This window comes from Salmo trutta, chromosome 18, assembly GCF_901001165.1.
Source record: "Salmo trutta chromosome 18, fSalTru1.1, whole genome shotgun sequence".
Lineage (NCBI taxonomy): Eukaryota > Metazoa > Chordata > Actinopteri > Salmoniformes > Salmonidae > Salmo > Salmo trutta.
Window position 1 is genome coordinate 58,236,097 of NC_042974.1, and position 25,574 is coordinate 58,261,670.

Here is a 25,574-nt window from a genome sequence, read left to right on the forward strand (position 1 = left end):
ACCATGGTTATCATGGGTCAGAACAGCATGACGAGTGGAGCTGAAACCCAGGGGCGGAAATCCCGGTGGGGACACGACCCCCCCATCCTGGGAAAAATATGATTTGTCCCCCCCAATATATCACTGAAACATAACTATGTAATTTAAATAATATTAATAATACGCAATGAAAGCAATTGTGCTGAATATAGACACTTAATAGCGCGTTTTTAAGTTTCAAAAGATTGCGACCCCCCCACCCTTTGCCTCACAATGGTTTGATCCACTGCCAGTTCCTTAGTTGGCAAGGTAACAGAGGGGTCGTATCTACTGTCTGAAAGGCACTCAATGAACGTAACTGACGTGAGGTTAATCTAGTCAATCGCGCACACACACTAGCTGAATATGCAGAGCTAGCGCGCAAATATTAACTATTAAGCTAGCTAGTACCTATTCCATTGATGTGGCCTCGTCAAAGATGGAATCTTTGCTATCGTCAATTTATTCCAAGATCAGCATGCAGATGATGTAAGTTAGTGCAAATTCAGCTATTGTTGGAAGCCAGCCAATATGAAACAAACTATTAAAATTGCAAAAGGTTGCAGCATATGTTGTGTAAATGGTGAACTCATACAGCTGTCAACTCTTGTCATTTTAATCCGTTTCACATTTGCTAGCTACCTTTTAGATCGAAGCCCAAATAGAATGATAAAAGATGATAGAAGCCCATCTCCTACTGTAAATAACCTACACACTGTGTGTGTGTGTAGCCAGCCAGCCAGGTAGAAAAATGGCAGAAAAATAAAAGATGGACATCAGAGTATTTGTCAGTACACCAAAACGCAAAGTAAGAACCCTAGTAGCATAATATCTCAAAGACTAGTTGATAAAATGTTCATAAGAAAGAAATCAAATTCTAATGGAAATGTTTCACAATGATGTCATTAGGCAGAGCAGGCAACAGATGGCACACAGACAGCCGAGTTGGGGACAGATATGCAGGGACAGACTGGCAAAGACAGGGAGTCTCAGGTAAGTTTGTTGAGTCTTTGTTTGGCAACATTATGAAAGGTTCTCAATTTTTTTTACTTGTAAAATAGGAACATAATTGGAAAATGCCATGGATACCCCCACTCTCAACTTAAACTGGTGACTGAACTAAGATTTGTTAAAGGCAATGATATTGCTGTTGTGATTAGTTGTGTAGTTTTGGGTACCGGTAGTTAGGAGTACGGCAAACACCTTATTTCTTTGGTTCCTCAATATACATTTACCATATTACAATGTAGGCTGTGTTACAGCACTACTTTTGGTGTCCCCCTCAGGAATTGCTCTTGAGAAAATGTAATGTAATTGTCCCCTCCAAAGTTGATATCAGATTTCCGCCCCTGCTGGAACCATGATTCTCCAGGAGGGAACATACAGCCAAACTCCAGACTGCAACTCCAGCCCGCCTGTCCCTTCCACTGATGAGGGCACCACTATACTGGTCACAACTAAGACAGTACAGGTCTTTAACCACACGGAGGAAAATACAGAGGGGTTGTGGAGGTCTGGCTTTGCAGCTTGATGTCTCTAGTCTAGAGATCAGACGTGCTCTCTCTCACACACACAGCTTTTCATAAAAAGAGAACAGTCAATGCATACTGTTTTTGAAAACAAGTGAACGTTTAACCCTGATACAGATCCAAATCGCTCCTAACATGTCATATGACAACAGTGTGTCTGGTCATGTGACCTGCAGCGCCGACGTTGTTTCGCTTTGCAGGCAGTGGCACCGAAGTGTCAAAACGAATTCCTTTCATTACAGCTAAACGATTACCAGAGCCACGACAGTCCAGTCGCCGAACCGACCAATGCGGATGGGTTTGTTAGTCAACCATTTTATCTACAAATGTGACTCGGTTAAACTATATAGCGATAAACGGCTACTCGCAGGCCTCTGTAGTTCCAGCCGACCGGAGCAACAGTGGGCCACGGACCGAGGTTGTGTTGATGGGAAGAAGGGAGGGCTGCATCATGGAAGTTGTGCTTTCTGCCACCCAGGGTTCGGTTCGTACAGAATGTGATGAATCGCAATAGAATTCTGGATATCCACCAAGTCGAACCGAAGAGCCATGAACTAGTTTACATGTGGTGTGTCAACAACTAACATACTCGGACTGACAGAATGAACGGTGAGTTGTAGCTAAAAAAAAAAGTACTTTTTGTTCTACCATCACCAGTTGACACCTGGCTTTGGCTTATTGCGCGAATTTTGTCTGATTTACGCACATAGGCCTATTAAAACACTGAGGTTTAGAATGGATGACAAAGCGTCATTATCATGTGAGTTCAGGAAGGCGTGAAGGATATGACTCTTCCCGCGTTTGTCTTGAATTTCCCCATGCAAATCGAATTATTTCTTGACTGCATGACACCATAGATGTCATGAAACAAATTGTTTATCAAAGAAACCCTTCCAATTATAATAGTAAGACTTATTGTATTGCTTCTGAGTCCTGACTAGCCCAAGATGTGTTCTTACAGAGCGTAACGTTACCGTAACTCCTTAAGGTCGAAGGAACTTATTTTCATAGCTACACTGGCTGTGGCAGCCAAATACTCAATTTAAATGTGAATCGATTCTCAGTTGTTGTACGGTTCTAGAAAAATTGCATTCGTATCAAATACATTTCACAAATGTAAAATATACACTTACTGCTTTATCACAGTTGCAGACACGTTTTTTTCTTCAGTGACGTTTCTGGTGGCATCTTCCATTACACACAGGTGTTTCGAGCATGCTAAATAGATGACTTCCATAAACACGCATTGTAACATGGCGATACAGTGCCTGGCAAAAGTATTCATCCCCCTTGGCTTTTTTTCCGATTTTGTTGCATTACAACCTGTAATTTAAATAGATTTTTATTTGAATTTCATGTAATGGACATACACAAATTGGTGAAGTGAAATGAAAAAAATAACTTATTTAGAAAGAAATTATAAACGGAAAAGTGGTGCGTGCATATGTATTCACCCCATTTGCTATGACGCCCCTAATTAAGATCTGGTGCAACCAATTACCTTCAGATGTCACATAATTAGTTAGATTGCACACAGGTGGACTTGAGTGTCACATGATCTGTCACATGGTCTCAGTATATTTACACCTGTTCTGAAAGGCCCCAGAGTCTGTAACACCACTAAGCAAGTGGCACCATGAATACCAAGGAGCTCTCCAAACAGGTCAGGGACAAAGTTGTGGAGAAGTACAGATCAGGGTTGGGTTATAAAAAAATATCAGAAACTTTGAACATCCCACAGAGCACCATTTAAATCCATTATTAAAAAATGGAAAGAATATGGCACCACAACAAACCTGCCAAGAGAGGGCCGCCCACCAAAACTCATGGACCGGGCAAGGAGGGCATTAATCAGAGAGGCAACAAAGAGACCAAAGATAACCCTGAAGGAGCTGCAAAGCTCCACAGCGGAGATTGGAGGATCTGTCCATAGGACCACTTTAAGCCGTACACTCCACAGAGCTGGGCTTTACTGAAGAGTGGCCAGAAAAAAGCCAATGCTTAAAGTGTTTGCCAAAAGGCATGTGGGCGACTCCCCAAACATATGGAAGAAGGTACTCTGGTCAGATGTGACTAAAATTGAGCTTTTTGTCCATCAAGGAAAACGCTATGTCTGGCGCAAACCCAACACCTCTCATCATCCTGAGAACACCAACCCAACAGTGAAGCATGGTGGTGGCAGCATCATGCAGTGGGGATGTTTTTCATTGGCAGGGACTGGGAAACTGGTCAGAATTTAAGGAATGATGGATGGAGCTAAATACAGGGAAATTCTTGAGGGAAACCTGTTTCAGTCTCCCAGAGATTTGAGACTGGGACGTAGGTTCACTTTCCAGCAGGACAATGATCCTAAGCATACTGCTAAAGAAACACTGAAGTGGTTTATGGCGAACATTTTTATTTGTATTTATTTCTTTCACCTTTATTTAACCAGGTAGGCTAGTTGAGAACAAGTTCTCATTTGCAACTGCACCCTGACCAGGATAAAGCATAGCAATTCAACACGTACAACAACACAGAGTTACACATGGAATAAACAAAACATACAGTCAATAATACAGTAGAACAAAAGAAAACAAAAAGTCTATATACAATGAGTGCAAATGAGGCAATAAATAGGCCATGGTGGCGAAGTAATTACAACATAGCAATTAAACACTGGAATGGTAGATGTGCAGAAGATGAATGTGCAAGTAGTAGAGTAGAGGTACTGGGGTGCAAAGGAGCAAGATAAATAAATACAGTATGGGGATGAGGTTGGTAGATGGGCTGTTTACAGATGGGCTGTGTACAGGTGCAGTGATCTGTGAGCTGCTCTGACAGCTAGTGCTTAAAGCTAGTGAGGGAGATATGAGTCTCCAGCTTCAGAGATTTTTGCAGTTCGTTCCAGTCATTTGCAGCAGAGAACTGGAAGGAAAGATGACCAAAGGAGGAATTGGCTTTGGGGGTGACCAGTGAAATATACCTGCTGGAGCGCGTGCTACGAGTGGGTGCTGCTATGGTGACCAGTGAGCTGAGATAAGGCGGGGCTTTACCTAGCAGAGACTTGTAGATAACCTGTAGCCAGTGGGTTTGTCAACGAGTATGAAGCGAGGGCCAACCAACGAGAGCGTACAGGTCGCAATGGTGGGTAGTATATGGAGCTTTGGTGACAAAACGGATGGCACTGTGATAGACTGCATCCAGTTCGTTGAGTAGTGTTGGAGGCTATTTTATAGATGACATCACCGAAGTCGAGGATCGGTAGGATGGTCAGTTTTACGAGGGTATGTTTGGCAGCATGAGTGAAGGATGCTTTGTTGCGATATAGGAAGCCGATTCTAGATTTAATTTTGGATTGGAGATGCTTAATGTGAGTCTGGAAGGAGAGTTTACAGTCTAACCAGACACCCAGGTATTTGTAGTTGTCCAGGTATTCTAAGTCAGAGCCGTCCAGAGTAGTGATGCTGGACAGGTGAGCAGGTGCGGGCAGTGATTGATTGAATAGCATGCATTTAGTTTTACTTGCGTTTAAGAGCAGTTGGAGGCCACGGAAGGAGAGTTGTAATGGCATTGAAGCTCGTCTGGAGGTTAGTTAAGTGTCCAAAGAGGGGCCAGAAGTATGCAGAATGGTGTCGTCTGTGTAGAGGTGGATCAGAGAATCACCAGCAGCAAGAGCAACATCATTGATGTATACAGAGAAGAGAGTCGGCCTGAGAATTGAACCCTATGGCACACCCATAAAGACTGCCAGAGGTCCGGACAACAGGCCCTCACGATTTGACACACTGAACTCTATCAGGGAAGTAGTTGATGAACCCTGCGAGGCAATCATTTGAGAAACCAAGGCTGTCGAGTCTGCCAATAAGAATGTGGTGATTGACAGAGTCGAAAGCCTTGGCCAGGTCGATGAATACGGCTGCACAGTAATGTCTCTTATCGATGGCGGTTATGATGTCGTTTAGGATCTTGAGCGTGGCTGAGATGCACCCATGACCAGCTCTGAAACCAGATTGCATAGCGGAGAGGGTACGGTGGGATTCGAAATGGTCGGTAATCTGTTTTTGTTAACTTGGCTTTAGAAGACCTTAGAAAGACAGGGTAGGATAGATATAGGTCTGTAGCAGTTTGGGTCTAGAGTGTCACCCCCTTTGAAGAGGGGGTGACACTCTAGACAGCAGCTTTCCAATCTTTGGGAATATCAGAAGATACGAAAGAGAGGTTGAACAGGCTAGTAATAGGGGTTGCAACAATTTCGGCAGATAATTTTAGAGAGGGTCCAGATTGTCTAGCCCGGCTGATTTGTATGGGTCCAGATTTTGCAGCTCTTTCAGAACATCAGCTATCTGGATTTGGGTGAAGGAGAAATGGTGGGGGCTTTGGCGGGTTGCTGTGGAGGGTGCCGGGCAGTTGACCGGGGTAGGGGTGGCCAGATGGAAAGCATGGCCAGCCGTAGAGAGATGCTCATTGAAATTCTCAATTATAGTGGATTTATCGGTGCAGTGGGCAGCTGGGAGGGGGTGCTCTTATTCTCCATGGACTTTACAGTGTCCCAGAACTTTTTTGAGTTAGTACTACAGGTTGCAAATTTCTGTTTGAAAAAGCTAGCCTTAGCTTTTCTAACTGCCTGTGTATATTTGTTCCTAACTTCCCTGAAATGTTGCATATCACGGGGGCTATTTGATGCTAATGCAGAACGCCACAGGATGTTTTTGTGCTGGTCAAGGGCAGACAGGTCTGGAGTGAACCAAGGACTATATCTATTCCTAGTTCTACATTTTTTGAGTGGGGCATGCTTATTTAAGATGGTGAGGAAGGCACTTTTAAAGAATAGCCAGGCATCATCTACTGACCGGATGAGGTCAATGTCATTCCAGGATACCCCGGCCAGGTCGACTAGAAAGGCCTGCTCGCTGAAGTGTTTTAGGGAGCGTTTGCCAGTGATGAGGGGTGGTTGTTTGGTCGCAGACCCATTACGGATGCAGGCAAAGAGGCAGTGATCGCTGAGATCTTGATTGAAAACAGCAGAGGTGTATTTGGAGGGCGAGTTAGTTAGGATGACATCTATGAGGGTGCCCGTGTTTACGGATTTGGGGTTGTACCTGGTAGGTTCATTGATAATTTGTGTGAGATTGAGGGCATCAAGTTTAGATTGTGTGATGGCCGGGGTGTTAAGCATGTCCCAGTTTAGGTCACCTAGTAGCACGAGCTCAGAAGATAGATGGGGGCAATCAATTCATATATGGTATTGAGGGCACAGCTGGGGGCAGAGGGGGGTCTATAGCAAGTGGCAACAGTGAGAGACTTGTTTCTGGAAAGGTGAATTTTTAGAAGTAGAAGCTCAAATTGTTTGGGTACAGACTTGGATAGTAATACAGAACTCTGCAGGCTATCTTTGCAGTAGATTGCATCACTGCCCCCTTTGGCAGTTCTATCTTGGTGGAAAATGTTATAGTTAGCGATGGAGATTTCAGGGTTTTTGGTGGTTTTCCTAAGCCAGGATTCAGACACGGCTAAGACATCCGGGCTGGCAGTGTGTGCTAAAGCGGTGAGTAAAACAAACTTAGGGCGTAGGCTTCTAATGTTAACATGCATGAAACCAAGGCTTTTATGGTTACAGAAGTCAACAAATGACAGCACCTGGGTAGTGGGAGTGGAGCTAGGCACTGCAGGACCTCCTCCACATCACCAGAGGAACAGAAGAGAAGTAGGATAAGGGTACGGCTAAAGGCTATACGAACTGGCCGTCTAGCACGTTCGGAACAGAGAGTAAAAGGAGCAGATTTTTAGGCACGATAGCATAGATTCAAGGCATAGTGTACAGACTAAGGTAGGATGTGGGTACATTGGAGGTAAACGTAGGCATTGAGTAATGATGAGAGAGCTATAGTCTCTAGAGACGTTTAAACCAGGTGATGTCATCGCATATGTAGGAGGTGGAACAACATGGTTGGTTAAGGCATATTGAGCAGGGCTGGAGGCTCTACAGTGAAATAAGACTAATCACTAACCAGGACAGTAATATTGATATTAGAGACAGGCATGTGTAGCCAAGTGAACATATGGGTCCAGTGAGTGGTTGGGCTAACTGGGGACATGGCGATTCAGACAGTTAGCAGGCTGGGGCTAAACAAGCTAGCAGTTAGCAGACCGGGGCTGGCAAGCTAGCAGTTAGCAGACCGGGTTAGCAAGCAGTTGGCAGACCGGGGCTAGCATTTACATTACATTTTAGTAATTTACTCTTATCCAGAGCGACTTACAGTAGTGAATGCATACATTTTCATACATTTTTTCCCCCCCCGTAATGGTCCCCCGTGGGAATCGAACCCACAACCCTGGCGTTGCAAACACAATGCTCTACCAACTGAGCCACATGGGACCAGACTGGGGCAAGCAAGTTAGCAGACTGGGGCAAGCAAGCTAGCAGTTAACAGACCGGGGCTAGCAAATTAGCCTTTGGGGGACGTCGCGATGGGGGTAAGTCTGTTTATGCCTCTTCGTGCGGTGACGTCGATAGACCAGTCGTGGAATTAGTAGGGTTCGAAGTAGTTCTAGGTAGCTAGTAGGCCGTGGTTAGCAGAATGGGCCAAGACATTTAAATGTCTTGGAATGGCCTAGTAAAAGACCAGACCTCAATCCAATTGAGAATCTGTGGTATGACTTAGATTGCTGTACTCCAGCAGAAACCATCCAACTTGAAGAAGTTGGAGAAGTTTTGCCTTGAAGAATGGGCAAAAATCCCAGTGGCTAGATGTGCCAAGCTTATAGAGACATACGCCAAGAGACTTGGAGCTGTAATTGCTGCAAAAGGTGTCTACAAAGTATTGACTGGGGGGTGAATAGTTTTATGCACGCTGAAGTTTTTCATTTTGTTGTCTTATTTCTTGCTTGTTTCACAATAAAAAATATTTTGCATCTTCAAGGTGGTAAGCGTGTTGTGTGTGTAAATCCAAATAATACAACCCCCCCCAAAAAATCAATTTTAATTCCAGTTTGTAAGGTAACAAAATAGGAAAAATGCCAAGGGGGTGAATACTTTCGCAGGCCACTGTATGGCTGTGTGGGATCCCTAACCCTTTAAAGGTGTATCAATTTAACCTTTTTGTTTTTAGAAAATTATTTATTGTTGATCTGAAACACCGGGTCCAATGTGTGTTAATGTTCAGACCAAGCGTCGGGGCTCTTAACAAAACACCCCAGTAAAGAAGACGCCTTCCTCCAATCACTTATGTGTAATGGAACTGAGGGCGATGATCAAGGGCTGAGTCCTGACCATCCTCATGTAGCCCATAACTTTCTTCAAACTAAACTCCACTCCACTCCATGGTGAAGGAAGTTTCTGTTGAACTCCACCAACGGAGTGGAGCAGAGACCAGGCTTTGTGGAATCTATCTCTGACTACATAGATTCGCCCAAGGTCAATACTTCACATTTTTTTAATTACATTTTTTTTAAATTATGAAATGCCTACCTTGTACCTATGTTTGTCCTCTGTAGTTGAGTGCCTTTGTTTGCTGAAATCCATGCTTTCCCAATAAACGTTAATCAAATACAACCACTGACTGTTCCCATTAGGGATGCACGATATATCGGTGAACGTATCGGAATCGGACGATATTAGCTAAAAATGCCAACATCAGTATTGGCCCGATGTCTAGTTTAACGCCGATGTGCAAAACCGATGTCAAAGCTGACGTAATGACGGCACATAAAATTTTGCGCTATGTGTGCAACACAGCATTCCTAACCTAGCCTACAATGTCTGCTGTGTGGATTGAGTAGTCAACAAGTGGAGTAGTCATTTGAAAGAGTAAGAACATTTCAGCGAGACAACTCAAAGGAGAAATCCATTAACGCCAATGAATTCCATTGACAATCAACCGTTCTCTGTCGTGGGTGATGTTGGCTTTCCCTGACTGGTCGAGCACCGGTACACATGTTGCCCTACCGGAGTCACTGCTATTAGCTTCACAACATACTATGGAACCCCATTTGTGTCTTTGCGTGTCAAAAAATATATTGACGAGTCAAATAACACAGTTCATTTATAGAATGTTGTGTGTTCTGAATTTGCACATGCAAGCCAAGCGCCACCACTACTATCAGTAGCATTGTCAAAGCTGTACAAAAAAGTTTGCAAACACCGGCCACGAATGATGTTTACAGTACCGCATTGGTAATAAAGCATTATTTGTTTGACCGCAACTTCAGGGGTAGCTAGCTTTAGCTTGGTACCTAGCTAGTACCAATACAACCAGCCTGAAAACAATGACCAGTAGAAACTGCAGTCATTTTCATTATTCATAGCAATGATTTAGGAATCCTTGTAAGTATCATATTTTTCTTTGAACACATCATTGTATACATTTCTGATAAGTTTGGTGAAATTGTGGTACAGCTCTCTGATTTAGCCAGAGATGGCTCTTAGGCCAGAATTCTAAGATGAGTTTCCCAAACTGACAGACAGTCATGTTTGTAAGATTGCCCTCCTTCTCCTCCTCAGGCCCTCAGCAGAACGACGCGAAGAGACAACACCTGCTGGAGCGGCTGCTGGACTCTGTCAAACAGGTGAGGGTTAATCACAGTTAACCCAGAACAGTCTCTCGTAATTGGTCTGCTGATCGATTAAGTTTTGTGTCCATACATGTTAAGAGAAGAGAGGAATCAGGAGCTACACCCTCTCTCTTTGCAAGTTACTGTCCGAATGTCCCCTCCCCTTCCAACATTTTAAAGATGGTAACATCTGCGAAATTCGTGATTTGTCCAAATAACCCAAACGTCGGAACTACTGCTCGTTATCCCACGCATCCCATTCCTTCCAGGTTATGTGAGCCTTCCTGTACGTGACAGGCCAGGTTATGTTATCTTCATTGTTGCATTCCTTTACTATGGATAATCCCCACTGAAGAGGAGTGCATTACAGCTATGGTGAAATGAGTCATATAATCATAAACTGTCGTAATGATATGCTATTACAGTGTAATTCTATGGTTTCTACTGTTTATAAGGCATGATATGATACTGTGCCTATTGTTTTTCTAGCTGGTTTGATGTTGTGGTCTCTAGCTGGCAGGCTCCCATTGAGGAAGTAAATGTGTTGTGTCATTGTAATTTTGATAGCCATGTCATTCTTCATGTCTCTTCAGTGCCAAATCCGCTTTGGAGGAAGAAAGGAGATCGCCTCAGATTCCGACAGCAGGTACCAATGCATTTTAATATTACAAAACTGATATGATTTATTGATGTTGTGTGTGTGATGTATTGTATCTCCCCTGTAGGGTGATCTGTTTGTGTGCCCAGTTTGAGGCTGTCCTCCAGCATGGCTTGAGGAAGAGTAGAGGCCTGGCTCTCACTGCTGCTGCCATAAAGCAGGCTGCAGGCTTCACCAGCAAGACTGAAGCAGGTACAGTCACATGACCTGGAAACAGATTAGTCAGTGATATGTAAAATACACTTTTTCCAGGAGGTACTGGTAATCTTCATCTGCACATTCTTAAAATTAGGTTTGTATTTGGTGTAAAAAAAAATGTTTTATGTAAAGAATGTAGAAAATAAATATGATATATTAAAACAAATATTGGGTCAGAAAAGAGCTATATGACTGAGTCAGACCATTAGAACCACTAGTGACAGCTCAGGGTTACAGACTAATATTAAAAGTTCAAAAGCTGCTCTCACTCAAACCATGAAAAGGAATAACGAAAGGAGGCAGCGATGCAAAAATAATATACTTAATTTAATCCATGCTCAAAAGAATATACAAGGTGAAAGTTCAATGTGCTATGAAAACAAAAAAAGGAGCATGCCAAACATTATCCTGGGAAACTGGAGACCTGAGAAGACTGTACAGTCGTGGCCAAAAGTTTTGAGAATGACACATATTAATTTGAACAAAGTCTGCTGCCTCAGTTTGTATGATGGCAATTTGCATATACTCCAGAATGTTATGAAGAGTGATCAGATGAATTGCAATTAATTGCAAAGTCCCTCTTTGCCATGCAAATTAACTGAATCCCCCAAAAACATTTTCACTGCATTTTAGCCCTGCCACAACAGGACCAGCTGACATCATGTCAGTGATTCTCTCGTTAACACAGGTGTGAGTGTTGACGAGGACAAGGCTGGAGATCACTCTGTCATGCTGATTGAGTTTGAATAACAGACTGGAAGCTTCAAAAGGAGGGTAGTGCTTGGAATCATTGTTCTTCTTCTGTCAACCATGGTTACCTGCAAGGAAACACGTGCCGTCATCATTGCTTTGCACAAAAAGGGCTTCACAGGCAAGGATATTGCTGCCAGTAAGATTGCACCTAAATCAATCATTTATCGGATCATCAAGGACTTCAAGGAGAGCGGTTCAATTGTTGTGAAGAAGGCTTCAGGGCGCCCAAGAAAGTCCAGCAAGCGCCAGGACCGTCTCCTAAAGTTGATTAAGCTGCGGGATTAGGGAACCACCAGTACAGAGCTTGCTCAGGAATGGCAGCAGGCAGGTGTGAGTGCATCTGCACGCACAGTGAGGCGAAGTCTTTTGGAGGATGGCCTGGTGTCAAGAAGGGCAGCAAAGAAGCCACTTCTTTCCAGGAAAAACATCAGGGACAGACTGATATTCTGCAAAAGGTACAGGGATTGGACTGCTGAGGACTGGGGTAAAGTCATCTTCTCTGATGAATCCCCTTTCCGATTGTTTGTGGCATCCGGAAAAAAGCTTATCCGGAAGAAGACAAGGTGAGTGCTACCATCCTAGCATCCTGAGACCATTCATGTGTGGGGTTGCTTCTCGGCCAAGGGAGTGGGCTCACTCACAATTTTGCCTAAGAAAACAGCCATGAATAAAGAATGGTACCAACACATCCTCCGAGAGCAACTTCTCCCAACCATCCAGGAACAGTTTGGTGACGGACAATGCCTTTTCCAGCATGATGGAGCACCTTGCCATAAGGCAAAAGTGATAACTAAGTGGCTCGGTGAACAAAACATCGATATTTTGGGTCCATGGCCAGGAAACACCCCAGACCTGAATCCCATTGAGAACTTGTGGTCAATCCTCAAGAGGCGGGTGGACAAATAAAAACCCACAAATTCTGACAAACTCCAAGCATTGATTATGCAAGAATGGGCTGCCATCAGTCAGGATGTGGCCCAGAAGTTAATTGACAGCATGCCAGGGCGAATTGCAGAGGTCTTGAAAAAGAAAGGTCAACCCTCCAAATATTGACTCTTTGCATTGACTTCATGTAATTGTCAATAAAAGCCTTTGACACTTAGGAAATGCTTGTAATTATACTTCAGTATTCCATAGTCACATTTGACAAAAATATCTAAGGACACTGAAGCAGCAAACTTTGTGGAAATTAATATTTGTGTCATTCTCAAAACTTTTGGCCACGACTGTACTCGCATCACTAGGAGAGAACGGCTGTGACGAGTGTCTACTCTCCACCCAGGAAATAGAGGCTGTGGGACGACTGCTAGAGAAACAAGGTGCAGATGCTGGCTATGAAAACAGAGGGTTATGCAGATTTAGTATTTAGATTTAGTAAAAAACGTGAAGAAATAGAAATCTGCTCTCTCTTTCTGAGGGAAGCCCAGCACCTGTTGGGGTTTCTTAAAATAATCAGTGGTACAATTCCAACAGACAATGACGATTTATTTAGTTAAGTTATACTGCTTTAGTTCGTCCTCTTGCTGGTACTTGGATGACTGAAAAGGTTTTCTTTAAGCTGCAATACATTACTTTTTGGTCAACCTGACCAAATTCACATAGAAATGTGAGTTATAGATCTGTCATTTTAATTGAATGCAAGTCTAAGAAGTGGTAGATTTGTTCTAGGTGTGTTATTTCTATGCTTCCCATTCTTAAGTTTTGTTTTTGCGTGTTTTTGCTTAGCAATGTTATGTTCATTTAGAATGCACACTTTCTTTAACCTAATTGTCAACTTGTGTGGATTATGTATTTGGGATGTTTTCAGAGTATTTTGAACGATTTCAGACAATGCGATTAATCACGATTTAAAAAAAGAACTTGAATTAACTGATTAACTCTAGTTTTATCCAAGGGAGAGAAATTACAATACTTCAAGTTCATAGATACAGTATGATGTAAAGATGATACTTAAAAAATAAACTTTATTGGGCCTCTCCCTTAGCCCGTCCGGTCCTAGTTAACAAAGCCTTGGTGATGATAGAGAGAGAACTCTGGGACACAGCTAACATAATGAGTGTTTAATAAGCCCAGTTCTACACACTGAAATGGGCTGTTAACAGATCTGTGATCTTAATTTGAGCCAGTTTGCTCCAGCAGGAGAATAGTCTTGCAGCAACAGGAAATGCAAATTATTATGTGGATTTTAATTCCTGGATATTTTTGTAGGGGTTGTTACATTTTTTTGTAAGGGAAAATCAAGTCTGAAATTGCAAAGTTCAGAAGCCTTTTTAAACCTCAAAGACACTACAAGTTTTAAATGTCCTGCATTGCAGGAAAGTTCTCCTGCAACAGTGTGATCAAATTAAGATCCTACATCTGTAACACCATTGTTCTAAGGCCATATGGAAATGCTATGCTATAGAGAGACCTCCATAGCAGTTATTCACACTAATTATCAAGCACTTGAAAACTTAGGTGAGGTGTTGGGTGACTCTATCCTCTGGGGTGTTGCTGAGGTCTTGATGAAAAAATGAGGAAAATTAGGAAGCTGTGAAGCACAGCTAATGGTTGAGTTGGATTTACATGGCCCGGTGCCATGGGTGGGCGGAGTTTGCTTATTTTAGACCATTTCATTGGTCCTTAAGTGAAATCTCCACCCACCCAGGGCACCGGGTCATGCAAAATGAACTCCACACATTAGTCAGGGGATGAAAAGGACTGTTTAAAACTCTGCATAGATGGTCTTTTACTGGCTGCTCTCTGACCTTTGACATGGCCTTCAGAAGCTTCAATTGTTATGAAATGGCTTTAATGTTGTGGAGTTTAAAATCATTTCTATCTGTGTTAGAGGATATAAATCTAACTTGGAATTAGCAAGCAGTGAGTGGACATGAACTTTCTTTTTGGTGCATCTCTCTCTCTCTCTTTCTCTTTCTCTCTCTCTCTTTCTCTCTCTTTCTCTCTTTCTCTCTCTCTTTTTCTCTTTCTCTCTTTCTCTCTTTCTCTCCTCTTCTCTTCTCTTCTCTTCTCTTCTCTTCTCTTCTCTTCTCTTCTCTTCTCTTCTCTCACTCAATTCAATTCTTTATTGCCATGGGAAACATATGTTTACATTGCCAAAGCAAGTGAAGTAGATGTGAAATAAAAAATGTACAGTAAACATTACACTCACAGAAGTTCCAAAATAATAAAGACATTTATAATGTCATATTATGTCTATATACAGTGTTGTAACGATGTGCAATAGTTAAAGTACAAAAGGGAAAATAAATATGGGTTGTATTTACAATGGTGTTTGTTCTTCACTGGTTGCCCTTTTCGGCAACAGGTCACAAATCTTGCTGCTGTGATGGCACACTATGGTATTTCACCCAGTGTGTGTGTGTGTGTGTGTGTGTGTGTGTGTGTGTGTGTGTGTATATATATATATATATGGGAGTTTATCAAAATTGGATTTGTTTTCAATTTATTTGTGTATCTGTGTAATCTGAGGGAAATATGTGTCTCTAATATGGTCATACATTTTGGCAGGAGGTTAGGAAGTGCAGCTCAGTTTCCACTTCATTTAGTGGGCAGTGTGCACATAGCCTGTCTTCTCTTGAGAGCCAGGTCTGCCTACTGCGGCCTTTCACAATAGCAAGGCTATGCTGGCTGAGTCTGTATTGTTGTGAATTGTTCAACATTTTATTTTTATTTCACCTTTATTTAACTAGGTAGTCCAGTTGAGAACAAGTTCTCATTTACAACTGCGACCTGGCCAAGATAAAGCAAAGCAGTGCGACAAAAACAACAGAGTTACACATGGTATAAACAAACGTACAGTCAATAACACAATAGAAAAATCTATGTACAGTGTGTGCAAATGTAGTACGATTAAGGAGGTAAGGGAATAAATAGGCCATAGAGGCAAAATAAATATCAATTTAGCATTAACACTGGAGTGATAGATGTGCAGATGATGATGTGCAAGTAGAGATACTGGGGTGCAAAACAAAATAAATAAATAACAATATGGGGATGAGGTAGTTGGGTGGGCTATTTACAGATGGGCTGTGTACAGGTACAGTGATCGGTAATGTGCTCTGACAGCTGATGCTTAAAGTTAGAAAGAGAGATAAGACTCCAGCTTCAGTGATTTTTGCAATTCGTTCCAGTCATTGGCAGCAGAGAGCTGGAAGGAAAGGCGGCCAAAAGAGTAGTTGGCTTTGGGGATGACCACTGAAATATACCTGCTGGAGCGCGTGCTACGGGTGGGTGTTGCTATGGTGCTTTACCTAGCAAAGACTTATAGATGACCTGGAGCCAGTGGGTTTGGCGACGAATATGAAGCGAGGGCCAGCCAATGAGAGCATACAAGTCGCAGTGGTGGGTAGTATATGGGTCTTTGGTGACAAAACGGATGGCACTGTGATAGACTACATCCAATTTGTTGAGTAGAGTGTTGGAGGCTATTTTGTAAATTACATCGCAGAAGTCAAAGATTGGTAGGATAGTCAGTTTTATGAGAGTATGTTTGGCAGCATGAGTGAAGGAGGCTTTGTTGTGAAATAGGAAGCCGATTCTAGATTTAATTTTGTATTGGAGATGCTTAATGTGAGTCTGGAAGGAGAGTTTACAGTCTACTCAGACACCTACGTATTTGTAGTTGTCCACATATTCTAAGTCAGATCCGTCCAGAGTAGTGATGCTCGTTGAGCGGGCTGGTGCGGGCAGCAATCAGTTGAAGAGCATTTATTTAGTTTTACTAGCGTTTAAAATCAGTTGGAGGCCACGGAAGGAGTGTTGTATGGCATTGAAGCTCGTTTTGGAGGTTTGTTAACACAGTGTCCAAAGAAGGTCCAGATGTATACAGAATGGTGTCGTCTGCGTAGAGGTGGATCAGAGAATCAACAGCAGCAAGAGCGTCATCATTGAGATATACAGAGAAAAAGAGTCGCCCCGAGAATTAAACCCTGTGGCACCCCCATAGAGACTGACAGAGGTCCGGACAACAGGTCCTCCGATTTGACACACTGAGTTCTATCTGAGAAGTAGTTGGTGAACCAGGCAAGGCAATCATTTGAGAAACCCAGGCTATTGAGTCTGCCATTAAGAATGCGGTGAATGACCGAGTCGAAAGCCTTGACCAGGTCGATGAAGACGGCTGCACAGTACTGTCTTTTATCGATGGTGGTCCCGATTCTCTAGCCCAGCTGATTTGTAGGTATCCAGATTTTGCAGCTCTTTCGCAACATCAGCTGTTTGGATTTGGGTGAAGGAGAAGTGGGGAGGAATTGGGCAAGTTTCTGCGTGGGGTGCAGAGCTGTTGGCCGGGGTTGGGGTAGCCAGGTGGAAAGCATGGCCAGCTGTAGAAAAATGCTTATTGAAATGATATATTATTGTAGATTTATCTGTGGTGACGGCGTTTCCTAGCCTCAGTGCAGTGGGCAGCTGGGAGGAGGTGCTCTTATTCTCCATGGACATTATAGTGTCCCAAAACTTTTGGGAATTAGTGCTACAGGATGCAAATTTCTGTTTGAAAAAGCTAGCTTTAGCTTTCCTAACTGGTTCCTGACTTCCCTGAAAAGTTGCATATCGCGGGGGCTATTTGATGCTAATGCAGTACGCCACAGGATGTTTTTGTGCTGGTCAAGGGCAGTCAAGTCTGGGCTGAACCAAGGGCTATATCTGTTCTTAGTTCAATTTTTTTTGAATGGGGCATGCTTATTTAAGATGGTGAGGAAAACACTTTTAAAGATTAACCAGGCATCCTCTACTGACGGGATGAGGTTAATATCCTTCTATGATACCCGGGCCAGGTCGATTAGAAAAGCCTGCTCGCTGAAGTGTTTTAGGGAGTGTTTGACAGTGATGAAGGGTGGTTGTTTGATGGCAAACCCATTACGGATGCAGTCAATGAGGTAGAGATCGCTGAGATCCAGAGGTGTATTTAGAGGGCAAGTTGGTCAGGATGATATCTATGAGTGTGTCCATGGTTATGGTCTTAGGGTTGTACCTGGTAGGTTCCTTGATAATTTGTGCATCTAGCTTAGATTGTTAAGCGTATCCCAGTTTAGTTCTCCTAACAGTACGAACTCTGAAGATAGATGGGGGGCAATCAATTCACATATGGTGTCCAGGGCACAGCTGGGGGTTGATGGGGGTCTATAACAAGCGGCAACAGTGAGAGACTTATTTCTGGAAAGGTGGATTTTTAAAAGTAGAAGCACAAACTGTTTGGGAACAGACCTGGATAGCCTGCAGAGTTCTGTCATGCTATCTTTGCAGTAGATTGCAACACCGCCCCCTTTGGCAGTTCTATCTTGGCGGAAAGTGTTGGATGGAAATTTCTGAATTTTTAGTGGCCTTCCTAAACCAGGATTCAGACCCGGCTAGGACATCAGTGTTGGCGGAGTGTGCTAAAGCAGTGAATAAAACTGTGTGAGGAGGCTTCTGATGTTAACATGCATGAAACAAGGCTTTTATGGTTGCAGAAGTCAACAAATGAGAGCGCCTGGGGAATAGGTGTGGTGCTGGAGGCTACAGTGCCTGGGTTAACCTCTACATCACCAGAGGAACAGAGGAGGAGGAGTAGGGTAAGGGTACGGCTAAAGTCTATAAGAACTGGCTGTCTAGTGCTTTGGGAACAGAGAATAAAAGGAGCAGATTTCTGGGCGTGGTAGAAAAGATTCAGGGCATCATTTACAGACAAGGGTATGGTAGGATGTGAGTACAGTGGAGGTAAACCTAGGCATTGAGTGACGATGAGAGCGGTTGTGTCTCTAGAGGCACCAGTTAAGCCAGGTGAGGTATCCACATGTGTGGGGACAAAAGAGCTATCTAAGGCGTGTTGGGCGGGGCTGGGGGCTCTACAGTGAAATAAAACAATAACTAACCTAAACAGCAGTAGACAAGGCATATTGACATTAGGGAGAGGTAGGTGTAGCCGGGTGATCATAGGGTCCAATGAGCAGCAATAGGTGAGTCAGGGAGACGTTCGGTAGTTGCTACTACGCTAGGCGAGCTGGAGACACGGTGATTCAGAAAGCTAGTGGGCCGGGGCTAGCTGATGGGTCTTCGGCAAAGTCGCAACGGAAAAGCCTGTTGAAACCTCCACGGACGGTTACGTCAGCAGACCAGTCGTGATGGATTGGCGGGGCTCCGTGTCGGCATTTAAGGGTTCAGGCCAATTGGCAAAAGAGGTATTGTAGCCCAAGAATTACCTGGTATACCTCTTCGGCTAGCCAGGAGATGGGCATAGCTCGAGGATAGCTCAAGGCTAACTGGTGCTTGCTTCGGGACAGAGGTGTTAGCCAGCATTAGCCACTCAGGTTGCAGCTAGCTAGCTGCGATGATCCGGTGTAATGGTCCAGAGCCTGCGGTAGGAATCCGGTGATGTGGTGGAGAAAAATAAGTACGATATGCTCTGGGTTGATATCGCGCTGTGCGGACTGGCAGGTATTGACCGAGCTGAAGCTGGCTGGTATCCGAGTTAACTGACTACTAGCTAGTTCGCTGGCTAGCTTCTGATGGGGGTTCCAGTTCTACTGTATAAAAATAGCAGATCCGTACCACATTGGGCGAGGTGGATTGCAGGAAAGTATATTCAGTCCAAAAAAAAATTGGAAAATTACTTTTTACACGGGACAAGACAAACACGTTCGACTGCTACACCATCTTTGTTTACTGCACTGTTGGAGCTAGAAACACAAGCATTTCGCTACACCTGCAATACCATCTGCTAAATATGTGTATGTGACCAATAAAATGTGATTTGGTGCTGATGTTTAGGCCGAGGAATGTATAGTTTTTTGTGTGCTCTAGGGCAACGGTGTCAAGATGGAATTTGTATTTGTGGTCCTGGCAACTGGATATTTTTTGGAACACCATTATTTTTTGTCATAGTGACATTTACTGTAAGGGCCCCGGTCTGACAGAATATGTGCAGAAGATCTAGGATGCTGCTGTAGGCCCCCCTTGGTTGTGGACAGAAGCACCAGATCATCAGCAAACAGTAGACATTTGACTTCAGATTCTGAACTCAGCAAAAAAAGAAACGTCACCTTTTCAGGACCCTATCTTTCAAAGATAATTCGTAAAAATCCAGAACATGTTCATAAACAATTCATGAGCATGCACCTTTGGAACGGTCGTTAAGACAGTAACAGCTTACAGACGGTAGGCAGTTAGGGTCACAGTTATGAAAACTTAGGACACTAAAGAGGCCTTTCTACTGACTCTGAAAAACACCAAAAGAAAGATGCCCAGGGTCCCTGTTAATCTGCGTGAACGTACCGTAGTCATGCGGACTGCAGATGTGGCCAGGGCAATAAATTGCAATGTCCGTACTGTGAGACGCCTAAGACGGCGCTACAAGGAGACAGGACGGACAGCTGATCGTCCTCGCAGTGGCAGACCACATGTAACAACACCTGCACAGGATCGGTAGATCCGAACATCACACCTGCGGGACAGGTACAGGATGGCAACAACAACTGCCGAGTTACACCTGGAAATGCACAATCCCTCCATCAGTGCTCAGACTGTCCGCAATAGTCTGAGAGAGGCTGGACTGAGGGCTTGTAGACCTGTTGTAAGGCAGATCCTCACCAGACATCACCGGCAACAACGTCGCCTATGGGCACAAACCCACCGTCGCTGGACCAGACAGGACTGTCAAAAAGTGCTCTTCACTGACGAGTCACGGTTTTGTCTCACCAGGGTGATGGTTGGATTTGCGTTTATTGTCGAAGGAATGAGCATTACACCGAGGCCTGTACTCTGGAGTGGGATCGATTTTGCAGGTGGAGGGTCCGTCATGGTCTGGGGCGGTGTGTCACAGCATCATCGGACTGAGCTTGTCATCGCAGGCAATCTCAACACTGTGCGTTACATGGAAGACATCCTCCTCCCTCCTGTGGTACCCTTCCTGCAGGCTCATCCTGACATGACCCTCCAGCATGACAATACCACCAGCCATACTGCTCGTTCTGTGTGTGATTTCCTGCAAGACAGGGATGTCAGGGTTCTACCTTGGCCAGCGAAGAGCCCGGATCTCTATCCCATTGAGCATGTCTGGGAACTGTTGGATCGGAGGGTGAGGGCTGGGGCCATGCAGGTGCCTTGGTGGAAGAGTGGGGTAACATCTCACAGCAAGAACTGGCAAATCTGGTGCAGTCCATGAGGAGGAGATGTACTGCAGTACTTAATGCAGCTGGTGGCCACACCAGATACTGACTGTTACTTTTGATTTTGACCCCTCCCCCCTCTTTGTTCAGGTACACATTATTCCATTTCTGGTAGTCACATGTCTGTGGAACTTGTTCAGTTTATGTCTCAGTTGTTGAATCTTGTTATGTTCATACAAATATTTACACATGTTAAGTTTGCTGAAAATAAACGCAGTTGGCAGTGAGAGGACGTTTCTTTTTTTGGTTTAGTAGGGTGAGGCCGGGTGCTGCAAACTGTTCTAGTGCCCTCGCCAATTCATTGATTTTGTGTGTGTGTGTGTGTGTGTGTGTGTGTGTGTGTGTGTGTGTGTGTGTGTGTGTGTGTGTGTGTTGAAGAGGGTGGGGCTTAAGCTGCATCCCTGTCTCACCCTGTGGAACGAAACTTGTGTTTTTGCTAATTTTAATCGCACACTTGTTGTTTGTGTACATGGATTTTATAGTGTACATGGATTTTATAGTGTATGTTTTTCCCCCAACACCACTTTCCATCAATTTGTATTGCAGACCTTCATGTGAAATTGAGTCGAGCTTTTTTCAAATCAACAAATCATGAGAAGATTTTGCCTTTGTTTTGGTTTGTTTCTTTGTCCATTTGGGTGTGCAGGGTGAATACGTGGTCTGTCGTACGGTAATTTGGTAAAAAGCCAATTTGACATTTGCTAAGTATATTGTTTTCACTGAGGAAATGTACGAGTCTGCTGTTAATGATAACATTTACAGACCACAAATTCCAATTTGCTATACTAGGAGACAAACTTGACCCCAATCACTACCGTGGGATATTCGTGAACAGCAACCTTGGGAGGATCCTCTGCATTATCAATTACATTGTGCTGATTTCTGATGTGCTGTTCCTTTTTTTCCGTAGTGTATTTCTGTATTGTTTTAGTGATTCACCATAGTGAAGGCATACACGCAGGTTTTCTGGGTCTCTATGTTTTTGGTTGGATAGGTTTCTCAATTTCTTTCTTAGGTTTTTGCATTCTTCATCAAACCATTTGTTTTTGTTTAATTTTTGTAGGTTTTTTGCTTGAATTTATTTATTTTTGATAGGGAAGCTTACAGGTTTTCTACTGCCAAGTTACACCTTCATTATTACAGTGACACGTTTTGTCCAGGAAGTTGTCTAAAAGGGATTGAATTTGTTGTCTAATAGTTTTTTTGGTAGGTTTCCACACTACTTTCCTTTCATCTATAGCATTTCTTAATATTATTCAGTTCCTTTGGCTTTGATGCCTCGTGATTGAGTATTGCTCTGTTCAAGTAGTGTTATTTTGCTGTGATCTAATAGTGGGCTGACTGTGAACGCTCTGAGAGACTCTCTTTTTTTTATTTATTTTTTTATCTTTCGGTCAGAGCTGACGTTCTGGTTCTATGTGAAGGAATATCTGAACCGCCATGAGCTGCAGCGGTTCTACTCCCTGAGACACATCTCCTCTGAGTTGGGCCGCGGCCGAGCCTGGCTCCGCTGTGCCCTCAATGAACACTCACTAGAACGCTACCTACACACGCTGCTTGCAGACCGCATGCGCCCCGGGTAAGTGCGTGTGTATTTATCTTAGGTCAGTGTGTGTGTGTGTGTGTGTGTGTGTGTGTGTGTCTGGACCTTTCCTGGCAGTATAGCTTTTTTTCTTTGTGTTTTCTAGAACCTTCTATGAAGACTGGGCGTTTATTCTGGATGAGGAGCGAGCCAGCATGCTGCCAACCATGGCTGCAGGTGAGCGCATGACTCTGATTCTTGTGGTGAAACTTATTCATATCTCTGCCATTCAGAGAGATGCTTTACAGTAAGCGATGAGTCACAGTTCAGTCACTCATTCCCTGTGTGATGTGAAGAAAAATAGAAACGCAACGTGTAAAGTTTTGGTTTCATCGCACTCTTGCGACTCCTTGTGGTGGGCCGGGTTCCTGCAGGCTGCCTCGGTCATCAGTTGAACAGTGTTTCCTCTGACACATTGGTGCAGCTGGCTTCCGGGTTAAGCAGGCGTTTGTTAAGAAGCGCAGCTTGGCGGGCCATGTTTCGGAGGACGCATGACTCGACCTTTGTCTCTCCCGAGCCCGTTGGGGAGTTGCAGCGATGAGGAAAGATCGGAAGAATAAGGTGGGTAAAAATTACAAGGAAAAAGAGGGCCCCATGGTGGGGTTATGTATGGGAAGGCATAAGCTTCAGAGAACGAACATAATTGCATTTTATCTATGGGAATTTGAATGCACAGAGATACCGTGACGAGCTCTTGAGGCCCATTGTCGTGCCATTCATCCTCTGTCTTCACCTCATGTTTCAGCATGATAATGCACGGTCCCATGTTGTAAGGATTTGTTAACAATTCCTGGAAGATGGCCTGTATACTCACCAGACATGTCACCCATTGGGCAGGTTTGGGATGCTCTGGTTCGATGTGTACATCAGCGTGTTCCAGTTCCCACCAATATCCAGCAATTTCGCACAGCCATTGAAGTGGGACAACATTCCACAGGCCACAATCAACAGCCTGATCAACTCTATGTGAAGGAGTTGTCGTGCTGCATGTGGAAAATGGTGGTCACACCAGATACTGACTGTTTTTTTTATCCATGCCCCTACCTTTTGTTAAGGCAATGGTTCTCAAACTTTAAACATTCAACCTCCAGCTGCGTACCCCCTCTAGCACCAAGGTCTGCGCACTCTCAAGTTGTTTTTTGCCGTCATTGTAAGCCTGCCTCACACACACTATACAATACATTTATTAAACATAAGAATGAGTGAGTTTTTGTCACAACCTGGCTTGTGGGAAGTGACAAAGAGCTCTTATAGGACCAGGGCACAAATAATAATAATAATAATAATAATAATAATAATTTTGCCCTTTTATTTAACCATCTTACATATAAAACCTTAATTGTTTATCGAAAATTGTGAATAACTCACCACAGGTTAATGAGAAGGGTGTGCTTGAAAGGATGCACATAACTCTGCAATGTTGGGTTGTATTGGAGAGGGTCTGTCTTAAATCATTTTCCACACAGTCTGTGCCTGTATTTAGTTTTCATGCTAGTGAGGGCCGAGAATCCACTCTCACATAGGTAAATGGTTGCAAAGGGCATCCGTGTTTTAACAGCGCAATTTGCCAAGGCAGGATACTCTGAGCGCAGCCCAATCCATAAATCTGGCAGTGGCTTCTGATTAAATTCAATTTTCACAGAACCGATTTGTTGCAATTTCGATGAGGCTCTCTTGTTCAGATATCGGTAAGTGGACTGGAGGCAGGTCTTGATAGGGTTAACAAATCCAGTTGTTTGTGTCATTTGTTTCGGGAAAGTACCTGCGTAATTGCGCACCCAACCCACTTAGGTGCATTGCTATATCACATTTGACATTGTCCCTAAGCTTGAGTTCATTTGCACACAAAAAATCATACAGTGATGGAAAGACCTGTGTGTTGTCCTTGTTAATGCAGACAGAGAAGAGCTCCAACATCTTAATTATAGCCTCAATTTTGTCCTGCACATTGAATATTATTGTGGCGAGTCTGTCAGGATTCACCTACCGGTCATGATTTGGGGCTGTACAAATGTTTGATGTACTAGGCATAATCAATTATTCTATATGATATTAATAGAAGGGGAGGGGTTATAGGGTCCTAGACTCTATATATATGAGTTTTAGAATTGGTCCACAGTTGTTTGCTTTCTTTCTCTCTCTTATAAAGAAGACCCATCTTAGAAATGTGTGACTGAGACAGAACTCTGCAGGGGAGTGTGGGAGATAAGAGACTACTCAGACATTCCACAATAAATCAACTTTGGGGAGGGGACATTTTATTGCCTAGCTTTTAGATAAACACTATGTTTATATAGCTATGGATGCAGGGTTTTGGTCTCAGGAGTAAAAAGGTAATGACGTAGTCAGTGACATCACTACGGCGGGACTTCGGTTTAATAAAACAACTTGAGACCTTTTGTTTGATGCAGAACTTACTCGGAAACGTGCGTGCTATGTTCCTGATTGTCAACTTCTGTCTGCAATTGCATTAATAAAGATTTTGAATGATTTAATTAAATATATTGTCATAATGCTAATTTCACCAATGATGATTGACAAGGAGGAAAGGAACAAGTCTCTGTAATCCTAGATTCAGATCATTCAGGCGAGGAAAAAACATCATCCAGATAGGCCAATCGTGTGAGAAACTCGTCATCATGCAAGCGGTCAGACAAGTGAAAATTATGGTCAGTAAAGAAAACATTAAGCTCGTCTCTCAATTAAAAAAAAAATGTGTCAATACTTTGCCCCTTGATAACCAGCGCACTTTGTATGTTGTAAAAGCGTTACATGGTCACTGCATGAGAGTTGAGGGGCCTTGCTTTAACAAATGTAACAATTTTCACTGTAGTGTCCAAAACCTCTTTCAAGCTGTCGGGCATTCCCTTGGCAGCAAGAGCCTCTGCAGTGTACCCAAGTGGCGTCGGGAGCAACTGGTTGCACCCGCGTTACCACTCCACTATGTCTCCCTGTCATGGCTTTTGCGCCATCAGTACAGATACCAGCAGCAGCTACGTTTGTCTACATATGGATCATTAGTGGAATTCCCGCGAGATGTTAATTATTTGACTAGGCTACCTGTATTTGACGTTGTTATTTTGCTGAACTCTAAATGGTTTAATTTTATTTTTGGCAGTGAAACGTGGCCACTCAGGCGAGGGGGGGGGGGGAACTTA

At 43.5% G+C, this 25,574-nt stretch overlaps 1 protein-coding gene across 3 annotated transcripts in view; it reads left to right on the forward strand.

Moving 5' to 3' along the window:
- The first annotated feature begins 1,646 nt into the window (after nucleotides 1-1,646).
- Nucleotides 1,647-25,574, forward strand: part of LOC115153606 (sorting nexin-29) — a 155,899-nt gene continuing 131,971 nt past the window's right edge. Inside the window, exons 1-6 of one of the 3 annotated variants that reach the window (XM_029699225.1) lie at nucleotides 1,647-2,156; nucleotides 10,030-10,094; nucleotides 10,673-10,725; nucleotides 10,805-10,929; nucleotides 22,233-22,413; nucleotides 22,523-22,593. In XM_029699225.1, the coding sequence (XP_029555085.1) occupies nucleotides 2,150-2,156; nucleotides 10,030-10,094; nucleotides 10,673-10,725; nucleotides 10,805-10,929; nucleotides 22,233-22,413; nucleotides 22,523-22,593 (502 nt within the window). In that variant the 5' untranslated portion in view covers nucleotides 1,647-2,149. Of the gene's footprint in view, nucleotides 2,157-10,029; nucleotides 10,095-10,672; nucleotides 10,726-10,804; nucleotides 10,930-22,232; nucleotides 22,414-22,522; nucleotides 22,594-25,574 lie in introns of those variants that run through there. The other 2 variants (XM_029699224.1, XM_029699226.1) reach the window with 2 other exon arrangements.